The 19,588-nt window shown below is 49.2% G+C and overlaps 2 protein-coding genes across 8 annotated transcripts; both read left to right on the forward strand.

The window, feature by feature from the left end:
* Positions 1-802: 802 nt before the first annotated feature.
* LOC124684979 (U-box domain-containing protein 12) lies at positions 803-6,734 on the forward strand. 7 transcript variants are annotated; one of them, XR_006997243.1, is made up of 7 exons: positions 803-1,027; positions 1,128-1,673; positions 1,762-2,854; positions 3,122-4,533; positions 5,377-5,862; positions 5,982-6,273; positions 6,401-6,734. XR_006997243.1 is itself a non-coding variant. In XM_047219246.1 (3 exons), exons 1-3 carry the CDS (start codon positions 803-805, stop codon positions 2,821-2,823), a joined length of 1,833 nt encoding a protein of 610 aa, XP_047075202.1. In that variant the 3' UTR covers positions 2,824-3,052. The 7 variants fall into 7 exon arrangements, 1 of the variants encoding a protein (XP_047075202.1); XR_006997244.1 differs by having other exon boundaries at positions 3,122-3,225; positions 4,429-5,862; XR_006997245.1 differs by having other exon boundaries at positions 3,122-3,225.
* Positions 6,735-7,683: 949 nt separating this feature from the next.
* Positions 7,684-8,923, forward strand: LOC124667898. The gene is made up of 2 exons (XM_047205134.1): positions 7,684-8,032; positions 8,125-8,923. The coding sequence occupies exons 1-2, from the start codon at positions 7,700-7,702 to the stop codon at positions 8,800-8,802; spliced, it is 1,011 nt and encodes a 336-aa protein (XP_047061090.1). The 5' UTR covers positions 7,684-7,699; the 3' UTR covers positions 8,803-8,923.
* The last annotated feature ends 10,665 nt before the right edge of the window (positions 8,924-19,588 follow it).

A 19,588-nucleotide genomic window follows, 5' to 3' on the forward strand; every position in this document is an offset into this window, starting at 1 on the left:
TCTCCTTCTTCATGAGCGATCGTGGCCTCTGTTTGCTTTCTGCATGGCGTCTCCTTCGACCGGCGGCAGTCCAACTCAGGTGGCTTCGTTAGATTCGGTGAGGTGTGTTTGGTTTCTGGCCAGGTTGGCCTTTGGCTTGCTTACCCCTTTGCTGAGGGGAGCGTATCCGATGTCCGACGGTTCGGCGTCCTTCGAGCCAGGACGAGAGGGTAGGGATCCCTCTTCGGCATTGGAAATAGTTGGTGTTGCAGCTCCCCCCAACCTGCGACGTAGACGATGACTTCCCTCAAAGCAGCTTGTGGATCCTCGAGCCTGTGCTGCTTCTTCCTTGGTGGCTCCACGAAGAGTTTTCGACGTCAACAAGCTGTTTTCTTGTTTATCTAGTGCTTTTGATGTTCGTTGTGTTGTAGACTGGTTGCACCTTGTATTCGGCTGTTTGGGCTATATTAATTTAAAGCTGGACACTTACGTCTTATGTTTAAAAATAATAAATAGACTTGACACCATGAAGCCATGGGAGGCAATAGGTATTGGCGAGGAAGGAAGAAGGCAGGACCATGCATGGTGGGAAAGAGGAAGAAGGTTGGCCGCTTCCATTACGTAGACCGAAATGATAATTTTGACCGCGCGAACGGGTCTGAGCCTTTGGATCTGAATCGGATGGTACCACTGCGGCGCAGCGCAGCGCAGCTTGTTGTGTGAGAGAGAAGTAATTGAGCAACCGCGTAGCGTAGTCGGCCATTGCATTGACCTTTCTTTCTCCCCCCAAACGGAACGGAACGGAAACCTCGCCTCATCCGCCATGGCCGCCGCGACGGTGGCCGCCGAGATCGCCGCGCTCCCGGAGCCGCGGGGCCCCCTGCGCCGTCTCTGCGGAGACCTCGCGCGCCGTGTCCGCCTCCTCGCCCCGCTTCTCGACGACCCGTCCTCCGCGCCCGCGCCCGCTTCCTCGACCCCTCTCGCCGACGCCCTCCGCGCCGCGCGCGACCTCCTCCACTCCGTCAACCACGGCAGCAAGATCTACCAGGTATTCCAATTCCCCCGCCTCATTATTCTTCTACTAGCACCGGGCGCCACTAGTTAGGCTCCGACGGTTCCTCCATTTATCCAATTCCCGCCCCACGCAGGCCACGCGAGGCCGGGACGGTCTCCTCCGCGACTTCGCCGCCGTCAACAGGCAGATCCAGGAGGCGCTAGACCAGCTTCCCTACCACGCCTTCGACATGCCCGAGGAGGTGCAGGAGCAGGTCGCGCTCGTGCACTCCCAGTTCAAGAGGGCCGCCGCGAGGGCCACGGCGGACCCGCCGGACGCGCAGCTCGCCAGGGACCTGGCCTGGGCGCTCGCCGGCGACAAGCCCTGTTTCCCCGCGCTCCTGGGGAGGGTCTCGGAGAAGCTGCAGCTGGAGACCATGGCGGACATGAAGAAAGAGTCCGTGGCTTTGCACGACATGGTCATTTCCAGCGGGGGCGAACCGGATGGGTGCGTCGAGGAGATGTCGTCCTTACTCAAGAGGCTCAAGGACTGCGTGATCACTCAAGAGCCCGCGTCCGAGGCTCTCGCCGGCGGCAGGTCTTCCTCTATAAAGCATAGGTCTCCCATCATCCCGGACGAATTCAGATGCCCCATTTCGCTCGAGCTCATGCAAGACCCCGTCATCGTCTCTAGCGGCCAGGTACATTTACTGGATTATTACTACTATGCGACCCTGCCAGTCATTCCTCTACGAGCACATTCTAATGATCGTTGTCTTCTCTTTTCAGACGTACGAACGATCCTGCATCCAGAAGTGGCTTGATTCCGGACACAAGACCTGCCCTAAGATGCAGCTGCCCCTCACACATACTTCCCTCACCCCAAACTTTGTCCTCAAAAGCCTGATTGCGCAGTGGTGTGAAGCCAACGGTATCGAGCTTCCCAAGAACAAAGCCAACTTCCATGACAAGAAAGTGGTCAAAAGTTCAGACTATGACAATGCTGGTCTGGTCTCGCTGATGAGTAGGCTGCGCAGTGTGAACCAGGACGAGCAGCGGGCAGCTGCAGGGGAGATCCGGTTGCTCGCAAAGAGAAATGTGAACAACCGCATATGCATTGCTGAAGCGGGAGCGATTCCCTTGCTCGTCAATCTGCTCTCCTCTTCCGATCCAAGAACGCAAGAACATGCTGTCACGGCACTCCTTAATCTCTCCATCCACGAGAATAACAAGGCAGGCATCGTGGACTCCAATGCTATCCCTAAGATAGTGGAAGTGCTGAAAACCGGGAGTATGGAAGCCAGAGAGAATGCAGCAGCCACACTATTTAGCCTGTCAGTTGTGGATGAGAACAAAGTAACTATTGGCGCCGCTGGTGCGATACCTCCACTCATCAATCTTCTGTGTGATGGCAGCCCAAGAGGCAAGAAAGATGCAGCAACGGCAATTTTTAATCTGTGCATATACCAGGGCAATAAGGTCCGGGCGGTGAAAGCTGGAATCATCGTCCATCTCATGAACTTCCTGGTGGATCCTACCGGGGGAATGATTGATGAGGCACTCACTCTTTTGGCAATTCTTGCCGGTAACCCAGATGGCAAGGCTGTAATCACGCAATCAGAGCCAATGCCCCCACTTGTTGAGGTCATCCGAACTGGGTCTCCTCGCAATAGGGAGAATGCTGCAGCCATTCTATGGTCTCTTTGTTCTGCTGATGCTGAGCAAATCATGGCTGCAAAGGCAGCTGGAGGGGAAGATGCACTGAAGGAACTGTCAGAAACTGGCACAGATCGTGCAAAAAGGAAAGCTTCTAGCATCCTTGAACTCATGCGCCAAAAGGAAGAGGCGTGAACCAGACACCATAGTTTTGTTGAAATCTGAGGTTGTGGCCTTAGCTATAGCCAATTGTACACGTAAATACTAAAGTTTTTCTGGATAGTGTTGACATTTGATTGTTTGTGTCTAGGGAGGTGCTAAGAATTTTCTGTAATCATATAAATTGGCTGTATACTACTGTGTAACTCGGACCAAGTTGTACTTCTTGATAAGAAAATAGTAAATACTTTCCCTATTTGGTTTAGTTTGAAGGTTATTATCGTTTCAGCTTTCAGGTCTCATGCATTTAAACCCATTCCCATTTTTCTTGTAGAACAGGAAATTCTACATTAGAGGAAGTGAAAAGGAGACCGGAAGTTGTTTTCTTCTTGGTCAGCTATGTACTTTTGGGTGATGCGTTGGGTGGCTTCATTTGAAGTAAGCTCCTTCTCAGAAAACTCTTATTACATGTAGTTTCTATTTTCATCATTCTTGTGGAAAATCACAAGTACACCATCTATTACTAGGTTAATGTAGCTTAGCTTCTTTATAGTTTAGTCCCATATCATGGAGCTATATAATACTGTATCATCTAATACATCGAAACAACACTCTCTCTTGATAATTAAGTTGCGGTGCGACAGAATATTAGTCCATTCTAGGCGAGTTATATATAATCATCATTTTCTGAGTCTACATGTAAGGAATCTTTTGTGGGCGGCGTATTCGGTGCATTGAGGACCACGGTGCAGTGTTTGTTTAATTCACATCAACTGCGGTATATGTTAGGATTAAGAAAAAAAGAAAAAAAAGTACTTAAAAAAATCCTGCATTTTCCCTTTTGTGCATCTAAGATTTTCGCTAATGTTGCATACGTGGGTAGAGCATAGAATCAGACAGTAAACAGTTACTGACTTGCTATTATTCAATGGAATCAAACAAAGCGATGGTGTCATTGCATATGCAACTTAATTTGTTTTGACCATCTCAAGTTCTACAAAAGGAAACTGTTTGCAATCTGAAGATTCAGAACAGCTCTTGAACACTGAGCTGGCTATATGCTGGGGTGTGCAGAGAGAAGTGAATAATCCATGAACTCAAATCAGCAGTTCTGCTCTGAACAAAATGTAGACAGAAGATGGAAACCATACAGTGAACCAACAAAGCAAGACGGTGCGGCACGTGGATCGTGTCTCATAATTCGGTGGTGGATACTTTGCATTTGCAAGCTATTAGTGCTTTAGAAGAAATAAAAAGAACAAAGGTTCAAAGGGGCAAAACATTAGAGAGTAGCGGCAAGATGTGTCCACTTCACCAGCAGGATATATATCATCACCATATTATTATGACATCTGAAATACACAACATGTTGTGACCATAACTGGATGTCTAGGAATGTCGTCCGCAGAATGTAGTCTTTTCGGTCCACGTCAGTCGTGTCTTAGCATTCTTTTATTCTTTTTGAGAACTGTAGAAGATCTGGTTCTTTATGAGGGCAATGAGCTTATATAATATTTTGTTGGGTATCATGCTGCCCATGTGGGGACAAGTGTCCTGCATTGGTTTCCCTGCAATTACAGTCAATACCAGCAGAAAGCCATTTCCACTGCCTAAAAACACTAATGGGACAAACTTCTTCAGCTGGCATGGGGCACCATGTTCCTCTGCGAAAAACAGGGTGGATTGTTTGCAGCTCTTGCTAAGACCATTGCTCTTCAACGGAAATCTCTGAAGCATTAGGTTGTGGTGAGTAAAACTGTAAAACAGAATGTAATTACTAGTTGTGCTCTGTTTCTATAAGAAATGACCATCTACTTTTAGCCACCCAGGAAAGATCAATCCGCAGTTATTGTTCGCATCACTTATACTGAACTTCTATGCATCTGTCTCAATCCTCAGCCTTTTTGATGCTATTTTTAGGTTCATTTGGTTTCATGCCATTTCATCTATGTAGCTACACATTATGCATGGTACCTTGTAGGCTTGTAGCCTCCACATCATTTACTTAGTGAGACTAGAGCTGCACAAACAATAAAAAAACCCAGCCATCTCCCTACACTACAGTATGTCAGTATAGAGCACCAACATGGAACATGGAGTAGCCCAGGGGGTCTGTTTTCATGCATCTTCACATGGCCAACACACTTCTGAGCTAATCATACGTGTCCATGTCATTTGCTCGCTTAATCTATCTAATCTCATATGTCTTTGCCCCCCTTAGACCAATAATCAATGACACTTCATGCGTGATGACTGATGACACAGCTAAGATCTAATCCTCGCACTAAAACAATCAAGCAAGTTGGCTGAAGAGATCTAGATGCTGGTCTGGTAGTAGTGTTCAACTCTGTACTTTGACCCCAACCGCATGTACCTAATCAAGATTCCTGTATTTGGCTACAGCCAGAACATGCATTGTGATATTATTCTATTTCCACATGTGCTGTTAACTAGTGCTAATTCCAGCTTAGCAAGGCGCTCCCCATTGGCTCCGCGCATCATGTTGCTACAATTATATGATAGTAGATGTCACTTACTATTTAATCTCTTCTCTTTGATGATATCAAAGTGGATCTGGATTGGTTGCAGTTGCAAGTTGGGAGCAAAATATCAATCGGAGCAGACCGTCCGATTTGGAAATCAAGGACCAAGATCCAATTCAGCAGCTTGGTTGTGACTGGAGAGATCTGATGGCCCACGTTTGATCTTGTGCGATGATTAGTTGTTTCAATGCCTTCCCTGACGACCTGTTTTGTCGCTTAGTTTGGAGTGAATCCCTGTATATAAAGGCTATGCATATGTGGGAGTAAGCTATTTGTTGTTGTACCTGCTAGTTAGCTTCATCATCTGAACCTGAGAAGAAGAATGGTGCACATTGCCGACCCTGCGGGCGCTGTAGTGGTTGGTTGCAAGGTCCTGCCCATCTTCAATGAGAACGGCATTGTCGACGGTGCGGTGAAGAAGATTGTGCACAGGCTCGACGGGAAGAAGGCGGTCGCTCGGGTGAAGGAGCTCTTGAGGTGGGCCTCTCAGGTCAGGCCTCTCAGCACCAGCGCCAGTGGAAAGAAATGGAAGGTAAATATTATGCGCTCGAGCTGTTTTCCTAAGTTTTGGACATTGTACATCTTCTTTTGAAAATTTGTCGATCCAGATAGGAATGTTTCTTATAAGCTAACTGGATTTACTTATTTCAGCAGGTTCTGAGCTTCCCGGGTAGGGATGGTGGTGGAACGAAGTGTGATGAGGCGAGCTCTGGCAAGCTGAGCTTCAAGTGGGAGGCAGGCAGCTGCTCGTCGGTGGCATCATCGTCGGTGCTCTACTCGCCAGTGTCGTTCGCATCTGCGCCAGCTGCAAGGACGACAACGGAGCAGCTGCACACCCCGTCGAGGAATTACGTGTCGAGGTTGTCATCGGTGAGCCAGAAGAGCTCATCATCGTCGCAGGCATGCAGCCGGATGGCACAGTGGATCACCACGGATTCAGACTGTGAGTATCTCAACCTAACTTATGTACATGTACATGCTAGATGAGTAATTAATTTATGAATTTGACATGCTAATCCATCAAGTAGCCAGTGTGATATTGATGCTGTGTTTGGTTGATTAATTTGCAGTTGTGGTGTTGGAGCTGTAAGTTAGTGACAATTAGGAGGATGGAGGAGGCAGGAGGCAGGCGGCAGCAGCAGCAGGAGAGGGAAGGCAAGGCATGCATGTCTATGTGGAGCTGAGAATGGCAAATTGTATTAGCAAGCATTAAGAGATCGAGATCTGAAGCTAAACTTAGTGTTAGTTAGGGGAGGAAGCTTAAGCTAGATAGCAGATGTGTGAGTCAGGCAGACAGAGATGCAGTTGATGAAGTTGACTAAAATGTTGGCAGTTGCGAAATTCAGTTTTAAGTGTATATATATGTTATGTTTGCCTTGTGATTGATGATCAAGATGACTAGTATGTCCAGTTGTCCACCACGAAGCTTTCATGTGTTTTTTTAGTTGTACTACCACTAAAAATTGCCACGTACCAGCTTAGTCTAACTTGTTTTGATGACACACTTCTGCTCCGGTGCTCCCCTTGGCAAAACTCTTGCCTCGAGAAAAAACTGGGCGGTGGAGATCTTCCCATACTCCTTCGTAAACGGGGGCATGGTCATAGAATTAAAAAATCTAACATGTACGTATGGCCCATGTTGTCTTGTACGAATAATTTCTGTACGTATAGCGTATTAGTACGATCAGGTGCGTGTGTGAGGTTGATCGATGTGGAGGAACAAGCCCATGCGCACGAGTAGGAAAACCTGACCGTCCCAACACCTCAATAGGATCGAGTGGAGACCCTAACCCTAGCCTCATCGGGAACAGAGGGTACCCTCTGTGCCGGGTAGCACTTCCATCATTCGGCCATCATCGGATCCAAGCAGATACAGGTTTCAAAACCACGCATGCACGTCGACGTGGACACATAGTTAGGCAACTGAGATGGTTACCTGGTCACGTGATCTTTTTTTTTAATGCGATGTATAATATTGTATATATACAAACGGGTATACATGGGTTGATATGGTTTTTGGCAGGCCTAAATTAGAATTTTTTTTTAGGGAGGAGCACTCAAGCAGTGCTCCTGATGACATTTGCCATACACGTCCAGAGCGAACGGTTTTGAACCAACAAAAATTGCCACGTAGCAGCTTATTCTAACTTGTTTTGATGACATTTACCATCCATAAGAGTTCTCTCGTTATAATTTTCCAAAAAAGAAAGGTAAACGCAAGGAAGAGCAGAGCTCCTTGGAGAGGAAAGAAGAAAAGAGTGAGAGTTATCCACTTCCTCACTCCTGGAGGCTGGAGGAGGTTGTCGTGGCTAGTTTTGGTGCCAGTCGCCAGTCCCTCCCTCCCCCCCTTCCCCCTTAGTCGAGATGAAATGGCGCCGCCGCCGGTGCTGCTGCTGCCACGGTGGCTCCTAGTAGTCGGAGGAGTGACGTCCGCAGCCAAACCTCGCAGGTTCTCCAACTATTCCCTCCCTGGCATTGGGCTCGGCTCATCCAACAGCAGCAGCACAAGGAGCAGAAGCAGCAGCAGGCGCTTCTCCTCCAACGCCGAGCAGTCCACCGGAAGCCGGCGGAGGTGGTGGTCCGACGAGGCCCAGTTCGACGACAACGACGAAGAATTCGAGGAGGACGAGGAGGAGGGCTTCTCGTTTGGTGGCGGGTCTGCGAGCTGGGGCCAGGCGTTCGACGAGCCATGGTTCACCAAGGTATCAACCTAGCTGCTTTCTCCTGCTCTAGCTAGAGTGTTAACCATTCCAATGAGACGTGTTGAGAATCGCACAACTGAATGATCGCGCAGGCGTCGCGGGCGTACGGGTACGTGCTCCCGGTGGTTCTGGTGTCCATGCTGGCGGCCTCGGGGCCGCAGGCGTTCCTGATGGCCATGGCCATCCCGCTCGCCCAGTCTGCCGTCTCCTTGGCCATCCGCGCCTTCTCCAACACATCATCTTGGGGCCGCCGTAACCAAGAGGAGTACGATGACGACTATTATTCCGATTACAGAAGCAGCGGCTGGGAGGAACCCGAACAAGAAGAATACAGCAACACCTCCTCGGCCAAGTATAAAGATAGCAGCAGGAGCCAACAGCAGCAGCCATGGGCCAAGGGTGGCAAGTCTGAAGATGCAGAACCAACGGTGGATTCAGATAATACTGACAGTGCCAGCAGCAGCTACGGTAGCGGCAGCAGTGCTGGTTTTGGAGGATGGGACGAGCTCGACGCCGGCAACGACGTCCAGTACCGCAGCAGCGGCAGCAGCAGGCGGAGTGCAGGAGCGTCGCCCGCGGCGGATAAAGCTTCTGCTGCTGCTACTGGTGGTGCGGCGAGATCAATGAGTAGGAGGAGGCCACAGCCAGAAAGGAGGAGACCAAGAAGCAGAGCAGCTGCAGCTGCGAGGTACAGGCAGTCGCCCCTGTTCATGCGCCTGCTCGTCGCCCTCTTTCCGTTCCTCGGTTCATGGTTCAGAATTATGCTCTGAAACAAAGACAGCCATTCATTTCTTTCCTCCTTAGCACATTTGATGTCTGTATGCATGTGTATGTGACTCGGTCATCACCATCGACTATATATTCACATAACGAATTGTGATGAACAATCAACATGCATGACTGAATCAACAGATCCGCCCTCCCGCATTACTAAAGTAGCATCGAAGATGAATGATTGCTTTGCTTGAATCATATCGAACCATCGCTCAAGTGGTCTCCGTAAGAAAGCGGTTTTTTTTACCTGTAATGCCTGCATCATCCCGCGCTTCTTAATAAGGCCAAAGAGTTTGCACATAAATTTCTTAAAGGAAATCAGCGGACACATTTACTGCAAGATACTAGCAATTGATTATTTTTTAAGGGAAAAGGCGGTCGATATGCTGATTTGATCAGATATATTAGAGGTTCATGTACAGAGTTATTTTCTTAAAAAATACAAATTGTTTTGCTAGTTCCAGTTTGACCAGAGTTAAGTTAGAGCTCGGTCGAAGTCCCCTTAGGATTGCACGTGAGGTTGCAATTGCAGCTCAAATTTCCCAGCTGCATATAAATTGCACATGAAATTGAATGATGTGATGACGGAGGGAAGAAAACACGCCTCGTCCTCGTGTCGCTCCCCCCGCGGGCGACTCCAGGGCGCCCCAACCCTAGCCCCCGTCCACCCTCCCCCTCCGCCATTCCCCCGTCGCCGTCGCCGGGCAAAGCCCGGGCGGTGTCGGCGGCGGCGGCCACTTCTCTACCCGGCGCGTTCCCTCTCCAGGCGGGGCTGGCGGGCAGGCGGTGGTGCTCCTAGGTCGTCTGTGTTTCGGTGGCGGCGCGGTGTTGGGTGGCCTGGTGGCGGCGGCGCGGCGACAAGGAAGCTGGCGGCGGCGCTCTCCCGACTCGGATCTGGGCCTAGGCGAGGTAGGTACATGCTTCCATGTGGTGTCTTCGGCGAGTGACGGAGCGGCTCGTGCTGCGGGGGCTCTAGACGGCGGCGCGCTGACTGCAGCGTGGCCATGGGAGCTTCACGAGCCCGCCGGGCTCGGCCGGGCCAGTAGGGGCCTGGTTTGCTCGTGTAGCTCCGTCCGGTTGGTTACCGCAGGTGACGGTGGAGGTTGTTCCCTCCCACGTGGCCGCTGTTCAGCCGCCTCTTGGCCCTGGTTGTCTCTTCTCGTTTCTATCTGTCGTTGTTGCTTGACCACGGTGAGACGGCGGTAGTGACTCCAAGACCGTGGTTTCGCGAGCTGGTGGGTGGTGAGGTTGGCGGAGCGCGATGGAGCATCCGGGGTCGTGGTTCTTTGGGGGTTGGGAGAAATCCTTGTCGGATGTCCGACACCGACGCGGTGACGCCCACGGACGCCACCATTCCTTCTTGAAGGGCGCCGGGTTCCCCTCCCCACACCCCTCCCGCATACCGGGGGAAACCCTAGGATTTGTCCGGGCAGCAGCGTCGTCATCGTCGTATCCCTTCTTGAAGGTGTTGCTTAGGTATGCGGCGCTTCAGAGGGCTAAGATCGTGGTGGGAGTTCTCCGGAGGGCGCAACGGTGGTGGATCATTAGCGTTTTCGTCGATCCGACTTGGTCAAAATTGCTTTCTTTTTTTCTTCTTATTTTTTTCTCTTGGGCTTTGATGTGCTGCTTGCCCCAGCGGTGGTCTCAATCTTGTATCGGTTTGTTGGTTGCTATATTAATATAGCAGGGCGAAAGCCTATTTCAAGGAGGAAATTAAATGATGTAATCTGACCCAGAATTGCCTTAATGCTAGGTTGATCAAGAATTAGTCGAGTCCTAGGATTTATTACAAAACATCATGGCCTGAAACAAAGCCCCCAAACCGAAACCGCTACGTCTCGTGTGTTTTGGATGTGAGGGTAAGCCCGATGCGTGATCTCCTCCCATACCATGTAATACACTAAGTCCGGCAGGAGGACACCATTCCATTCCTCTCCTTCCATGTCCCTCACATGGCTTAAAAGATAGTGTTCCTTGCTTCCCTCATTTTCTCCCTCGGTATACGTGGGATTGATCCATCCCACCGGTTGTTCACGCTTTGCCCTAATGGAGGTGTGTCAATGTCGGTCGAGTTGTTCCAAGTAAAGACCTTCTCCCTAACCGGCATTGGGATGATGCACTCTAGCAATAGGTGTTGCATGGTATTTAGATGAATCCTGCGAAGCTTGAACATGGGGCCATGTGGTCATCCCGTGCGAGCTATGATGTTGATTTTGGGGATCTTCCCATGGAACACCAGCTAGGCGAAATACCGAAACTTTGCCTTGAAGTGCGCCTTCCATATTTTGTTGGACCTGAATGGCGGACAAGCACCATCGAACTGGCAGCGGTAGGGTGAGGCTGTAGAATAGATGCCCGAGGCAGCCCATCTCAGGTGAGATGGGATGGAGGTGCACAGGGGAGCTGATACCACAGTCGCAAGTGAATGAGCACGTCTTGTTTGTGCCCTTATTCGAGCGAAGTTTCACTGCCCCTACTTGTTGTTTCATGCAACAACCCCTTCTCTGGAATGTGATCCAACTCCACCACCTTACTCCTGCATTATTACGTAAATATTAGATTTTTCTGCCTTCTGCGAGGGCTATCGGGGCATCCGTCCACACCTAGGCCTTTATTGCTTTTTCTTATTCCTCTAGGGGAAATCTACGAAATGACCTAAGGCTGCGGTGTGTGGAGTGAATTCTGCTATCCTGCGATGATCCAGATATCATGGTGTGGAGCCGCTTCTAGATGGGGGGAGGACTTGGGAGCGTACCTTCTTCTACTACCCGGGCATTCCAAGGACCGAGTGGGATTACATCCTTCCTCCATATGTTTTAAAGATAATTTCCATACCCAAATGGGTTTTGTGTGTTGATGTCAACACTAGAAAGGTTTTACCATGTGCTAATTGCCCTAGGTACATTTGTTTTATTGCACACGATGGTGTTGGACGCTTCAAAGAAGGAGTAGTGGCCGTAGTCGCCCCCTAGTTTTTTTATAGTGTGTGTGGGTTGTAGTGATCTTGATGGAAGGCAATGTGGTTCCCTGTTTATCTTGTGCATAAACCAAATTTCACATCTTCACAACCTTCCTATGCTTCAAGTTTTCACTCTCCCTCTGGATGTTTTGCAAGTTTTCTCGGAGGTGTGGAAGGCTGAAAGTTACGACCTGGAAGTAAGCCGGAAGTTCTGGCCATCAAAACTTCCGCCCTACCCCCGTTGCAACCTTTGGAAATGGGTTTCTCGTCTCTGCCTCTGTACTGCAAGGTATGTGCAGTTTCCGGAGGTTGGGCTGGTAGTAGATCGGAAGTTCCGACCACTAGAACTTCCGCCCTACTACCGCTCATAACCTTCACCCGGGGTAGCTGTTGGATAGCTTTTGGCCTTGCCGAAGTTTCGTTCCAAAAAGGGTGCATAACGGTGGGATCTTTTAGATCCCATATAAATAGGGTTTTCTTTTCCATGGAGACCTACCTCTTGACTCTCTCTCCACCATCAATACCTTGAGCTTAATTGCACTAGATCTCCCTACATACCCACTCATATCTCTTAATACTTGAAGGATTGGTGCGTAGGGATGACCTAGATGTGCACACCCACCAAAGGAATTCGATTTCCCCTTGCAATCCATTATGGATCTCGTTGTTCTTAGTTGTGCCTTGGTGCCCTAGAAACAAGAGATCGCCCCAAAGCTTGCTTTGTGTCTTAAGATCTTCGTTGTCATCGTTGGGAGCCTCCATGATTTGTGGAGATTTCCCCTACCTTGTGTAAAGGTTTCGGTTGCCACCTTGAAGGTCACCGCTTAGTGGGGAGTGAGCTAACCTTTGTGGCATGTTCACCGGAGAATAAGGTGAGGACTTTGTGCGTTTGTTGGCCTTCGTGGCATCACACCCCTCTAATGTAGACGTACTCCCCCCTCAAAATGATGGAACTACAGTAATTAACCATTGTGTCTCTATGTGCTTCACCTTCTGTTACCTCTATCCTTTACCACCTTTACTTCTTGTATCTTGTTTACTTGTTGATGAGTGCAGATTGCACAGTGTTGGGGAACCCCAAGAGGAAGGTATGATGATCACAATAGCAAGTTTTCTCTCAGTAAGAAACCAAGGTTTAATCGACCAGTAGGATAAAGGCGTGATTTCTGAAGGTGTTGCTAGCTGACTTGTGGCAGGGTGCACTACCGACGTCAGCAACAACGTGGAACCTGGACACAACACAACCAAAATACTTTGCCCCAACTTACAGTGAGGTTGTCAATCTCACCGGTTTTGCTAAACACAAAGGATTAGACGTATAGTGTGGAAAAACGATGATGATTGTTTGCAGTGGAATTAAAGAGAATAATGCTTGCAGTAAGTAAAAAGAATAGGATGATTGTATCGGTGTAAAAGAAAGGACCGGGAGCCACAGTTCACTAGATGTGTCTCTCCATAAAGATAAATAACATGTTGGGTGAACAAATGACAACTGGGAAATTGACAGAATAAAGACCATACATGATAAGATGATTATTATGAGATTCGTTTGGGCATTACAACATAATACATAGACCGTAATCCAACTGCGTGTATGACTAATAATCCACCTTCCGGTTATCGTCCGAACCCTTCCAGTGTTAAGTTGCAAGCAACAGATTATCGCATTAAGCAATGTGTGTAAACTAAACAATAGAATTACCCTCGGATAAAATATTTTTGTTTTCTCCCTAGTTGCAACAACACATCTACAATCTTAGAAGTTATTATCACTATTCCAGAAAATTAGAGGCATGAACCCACTATCGAGCATAAATACTCCCTCTTGGAGTCACAAACATTTAATTGGCCAGAGTATCTACTAGCAACGGAGAGCATGCAAGATCACAAATAACATTGACAAGTATATATAATCGATCTCAACATAGTATTCCATATTCATCGGATCCCAACAAATACTACATGTAGCGGTACATAAAGATGATCTTGATGAATATTATGTAATCCTACATGTTGTGTTTGCTGGGATCCGATGAATATTGTATACTATGTTGAGGTCGATTATATATTCATGTCATATGTTATTTGTGATCTTGCATGCTCTCTGTTGCTAGTGGATAGTCTAGCCAAGTAGATGCTTGTGACTCCAAGAGGGGGTATTTATGCTCGATAGTAGGTTCATGCCTCTAGTTTTCTGGGAGAGTGACAATAACTTCTAAGATTGTAGATGTGTTGTTTCTACTAGGAAGAAAACAACAATGTTTTATCCAAGGGTAATTCTATTGTTTACTTTACACACATTGCTTAATGCGATAACCTGTTGCTTGCAACTTAATACAGAAAGGGGTTCGGACGATAACCGGAAGGTAGATTATTAGTCATAGACGCAGTTGGATTACGGTCTATGTATTATGTTGTAATGCCCAATCAAATCTCATAGTAATCATCTTGTCATGTATGGTTGATATTCTGTCAATTTCTCATCTGTAATTTATTCACCCAACATGCTATTTATCTTTATGGAGAGACACCTCTAGTGAACTATGGACCCCGGTCCTGTTTCCTTTACACTGATAAATTCATCTACTGCAATCTTGTTCTGTTCACTTTCTGCAAACATCTCTTTCCACTCGATACGTATAATCCTTTGTATTCAACAAACCGGTGAGATTGACAACCTCACTGCAAGTTGGGACAAAGAACTTTGGTTGTCTTGTGTGCAGGTTCCACGTTGTTGTTGACGTTGGTAGTGCGCCCTGCCACTAGTCAGCCAGCAACACCTTCAGAAGTCACTCCTTTCTCCTACTGGTCGATTAAACCTTGGTTTCGTACTGAGGGAAAACTTGTTGATGTGCTCATCACACATTCCTCTTGGGATTTCTCAACCGCTTCCACAACAACGCTCAGCAAGATTGTCTGGCGCCATCACCGGAGCACCATCAGGCCTCCATGGATGACATCAAGAAATTGGAGTCATCCTTGTCGGGCCAAATGCTCTCACTTGAGTCATCTATGACTAGTCAAATGAAAGAATTGTGTGACATGATGAAGCAACTCCTTTGAACTCAAACCCCTAATACTACCACCGAATCTACTCCACTAGTCGCTCTCGTAGTGACTAAACCTCTCACCGGGTATACCGAGGCAACCAACAAAACCGTTGGAGATGAGGTGGTTGAAGGTGAAGACGAGTCAAAAAGATAATGGGTCGGTTGAAATACCTTTCCATTATAATTCATATCAAACAATTGGACAAGTCCCTTCGAAAGAAAGGTTGGCAAGTTACAGTCCCTAGGATATGAGACAGCCAACTAAAAATAAGTAGATTCGCATGAATCTTTGACGACAATAGACGGATACTCATGCGGTATCTCCACTGATGTGGTATTCACCGAATCCACCTATCCCTCACCTCCTATAGTTCACCAAGGCCAACCTTCCAAGTTAGATACTTTACCTTTTTATAATTGACAATTTGAAATGAGGTCTCATATTTGTAGCTCTTCCAATGAACTATGGAGAATTATTTCTCAAGGATACAGGGCACATAATTTGGGCAACTTGACTCGAAGATATTGAAGTCGTTGGTAGTAAACTCAATTCCTCTGCCTTGTGCATCATGTAACAAGCCCTAGGTCCAAAGGACATGACATATTTCGTCACCTGCAAGCAATAACTTTGAGATGGTCAATAGGTTTTATCATGCTTGAGGATGAGGATCACGAAGACATATATTGTCAGCTCTGAGAACTCATTGGAAAAGGGGGTTCCCACTGAGCTGGATGTGTGGGTGACTTCACTGTACGAGGCGATAAGGCATGGCGCACCCAGTATGCCCTGCCGGGGAAGAAGACATGACATTAAGTGGCGCATCGTGTATAAATGCCTTCCCTAATCGCCAGACTCCTTCATCCAGATCGCTCCACGAGGAGCGTGGAGGCATACAAGATCTACATCTTCAAGGTGGCAATGCCAGATGAGAAGGCCGGGGCAAGAAGGAAGCATGGAAACTCCTACGATAGAGATTCTCGAAGATGTCTTAGGATGTCTTAGGCCATAGCCTCAAACATATTTGACGAGCTCACCTTAGTGTCCTCCCTCAGATCCGCGAATCGTTCACAGTGGACGCCCCAGGAACCCTTGCCATGGTATAGACACATTCCTGCACTGCAAGGAACTTTGGCCCAACAAGCCTTTCCGGGTGCTCGTTGAACGAGAAGACTCCACATGGAGGCGCCCCCGGTGGTCCGCGGCATGGGATGGATGCCTTGCTCGCTCCGCCGGTAACATTCTTGGGGTGCTTGGACTTGTCCACCCCGGAACCGCATGACCGACACTCGCCGGTGCGCCCTGAGGCCGTAGAAGGGGCATTCACCAAATGTCAGGAGCAGTTCACCCTGCCCCCTACACCCGGAAGCAGGGCGACAAGACGAAGTTGGACGTCCCATCAGCGCTGACCAGGAGCCACGCATGCTGGAAAGCTAGGTTGCTTGTTTGCCACCTCCACCGCCAGCCACCACATGTTTAGTTTAGGTGGCACGCATACAAGTTTCCCCATGTGGTATCCCCCTTGAGCTATAAAAGGAGGAGATTGACAATATATCAGGATGTTGATCAAATGGTGAGTTGCTAAGGAGTGGTCATCTGTGTGAGCCATAGCCTGTGTGGGCCATAGCTTGAAAGAAAGAAAGAAAGAGAGAGAGAGAGAGAGAGATAGAAAGAGAGCTAAGCCCGGGAGGCCAAGGAGCTAGTCCTCGAGAGTGCCTCGAAAAGTGCAATTTGAGACTACCTCAATCAATCCAGGTGAGCATGAGGTAGGGTTTTGAGCGTCACGTGGCCCGAGCCTAGGTAAAAATCATCGGTTATGTGTTCATGATGTAGGGATCAAGGTTGTTGCACCTCATCCCCTTTTCCAAACAAAAACAAGTGTGGTTGTCACCCCCGGTGTACGCGTTCCCGCACCACGCGATGCCTAGCGCACCAGGTAGGGGGCGCATGTGTTTCACCTTGATTTCCGCCCGACATGGCGGGAGGCAAGAAATGAGCTGACCATAGGAGTGCCCCAGGACCGAGCGCCTCGGTGGGGGTGTGCACGCGGTTGCAGACCACTCGTACGGGCGGTGCTTCCCTCGAACGGGTGCGTCTCGGCGGGACGCGTCGGCCGAGCGACACCGTCAATCGCAACAGCAGTGCAAGCAAAGCATGCCTCCGCCTCAACGAGGGCGACTTACAACAATAGAAGAGTGTCATCCCACCCCTGACGGTGCCGCGTCTTGCGTGCATCCGGGCGGGGTAGATGGTGAAGCAGGAGGAGTAAACCTGAGCGGGAGCGCCCGCCCCAGTAAATCGCTGCATGGGAGCATATGTTAAAGAAAACCAACTTTTAAATATTTCAGAAAATTGAAACCTTTCACATGTTGTTGACACGAAGAAATATGCATGAATACAAAACTACTCTGTAATATAATTTTTGGGATGCTACAGAACGGCGTCAGCTTGTAAATTGTATGAACTAGTAATAACACACACGTCCAACTTTAATTTTTTTAAAGGAGGCAAAAGCTTTACCTCATTCATTATTTAAGAAGAGAGTGTCTGATTTTTAGGAGAAAATCAGGCGAAAACCTACAATGCCAGGGCCAAGCCACACCAACAATAGACCCACACACACCCACAACCAAGACTATTAGAGACCCGAACAACAACACAAGAGATCACAAAGCAACACAAATGAACACTCCAAACACGACACTGCAACACCGCGCTGACAAAGACTGGCCATGACACTGGGGTCACCCATCAATCAGCCGCGGATCCAGGGTAGGCAGCAGCCAAGGTGGCGAGAAAATCGTAAACCTCTCTAGCGATGACAGCTCCGGACACCGTTGCACCAATAGGAACCTCATGCCTACCGGACTCAGGTGAGAGAGAGACTACAACATCAACAATGCCACTCTTCTCAAAATCAAGGTCAGGCGTGATCTGCAGCACCGGAGCCAAGATCTCATCTATTCCCTCATTCTCAGAGGCATCCGACACAACAGCCTGCGACGACTGGCCAAGACTGCCATGAGGCTAGAAACAACTGTAGAGATGCTCTTCTTCAACCACAGAAGACATCTGCTCAGCAGAGCTAAGAGCATCTCCACTCGTCCCCCCGACGAGGCCCCCGAGCGACGTTTTTTCCATCCGGACGGCGAGCTCGGCCCGGCCGCGCCCCGGTTCCTCGTTTTCGTCCGGATTTGGCCCTTAATCCATCCGGCGAGCCCACGCCAACCCCGGCCCCCCGGGCGCGCTCGAGGACTCCGGACGAAACGAAAGCGCGCGAAACGGCGTGTGGACCCGCGTAGTCGGCGACTCGGAAAACCAAATCCCGTGATTTTCCCTCCAATTTGCTTGCATTTCCCCATTCCCTCCAATTTGCTTGCATATCCCCATTCTCTCCCGCCGAAATCCCCCAATCTCCTCGTCTTCCAGCTCCAGCTCCGGCGGCGTCTTCTCGTCCACCACCACTCTCCTCCTCGTCTTCTCGTCCACCACAATGCCGCCGAAGGCGCTCGGCGAGGAAGATGCGGAAGAAGAAGACGAAGCCGCCGGGCATGTCGAACGCCGAGTGGGCGGCGGACGAGAAACGGCGCGACGTGGAAACAAGCGCCAGGGCGGAGAGGGTGAAAGAGCCGCCGCCAAGAGGTCGGCGGAGGCGGCCCAAGACGAACACTTGAGGTTAATCGGCATGGCCTATAGCGGCGGCGTGTTCCCCGGCCAATGGCCGACGCAAGGTACAACAAGTTCCCCGTCTTCCTTCTCGCCTTGCCGTACTCGCCGTCGCCGACTGCCGTGTTCCAAGAGGGCGCCTACGTCCAACCGTCCAAGCCCACACCGTCGCCGCCCGAGCTTGACGTCGGCGTCGGCGGCGGCCTGTTCGAGGGCACCTCGCCGGCCCTGCGACGAGGGCCGCTCGCGTTCGGTGCGATGGCGGCGCCGAACGAAGAGGAGATCCACGAGATGATCACCTCCGGGACTGCCGACGAGCCTGTCTCCGTGTAATTTCCCTCCGATCGCCGATCTGTGGCTGATCCTTTTGCTCCTTTTGCCGATCAACTGCCCGTACTTGTAGCGCGGGACGGCGATTTGTTTGAATTTAAACTCTATCCGCCGAACTCCGGGTGGACAACTGGAAATATGGTACTCCCCACGACTTAATTTCGTCCAATCCGGCGGTAGTTTCGTCCGGATTTGGGCGTGGGGAGCGCCAACGAGTGGGGATGCTCTAAGTAGAATCGAAGCCTGCACGGTGACAAGCTCCTGCCCAGCAAAAGAATTGTTTGTCAGCTAGCAATGTACATACAATCAAACGGACATCACTTTGATGCAGAGGTTGGAGGTTTCGACTTCTTTTTCGAAGAAAAATACAACTAAATGGCGAGGAGTTGTCTAGAACCTTTTGACGTACTTACTTGAAGGTTAAGTTACATGCTTGCTTGAACCATACTACCCTTTCTCTCTCCAAAGTTTGCGTACGTTGCTTTCACCTGCAGAGCTCCATATGAAACTCCTCTCGGTGGTTCGATGTTATTCACTATGCAAACATAGATGTTTGATTCGTTGACTCGTTGTTTTCTCCGACGCTCGGTCCTTCACCTTGTCTCTTTTCTGTAACTACGTACGTACGTGACTATACTAATTAATTTTTTTGTCTCTCGGCCACGTACCCGACAAGCTAATTAAGCTGGTACATCGATCATTGGCACTATATATGGTGCCATGGTGGCAACAAGAGTGTAGCGAATTTACCCACCACACATAACCTGCTGTCCTGCTCG

Source organism: Lolium rigidum, chromosome 1 (genome assembly GCF_022539505.1).
Source record: "Lolium rigidum isolate FL_2022 chromosome 1, APGP_CSIRO_Lrig_0.1, whole genome shotgun sequence".
NCBI classification, from domain to species: Eukaryota; Viridiplantae; Streptophyta; class Magnoliopsida; order Poales; family Poaceae; genus Lolium; species Lolium rigidum.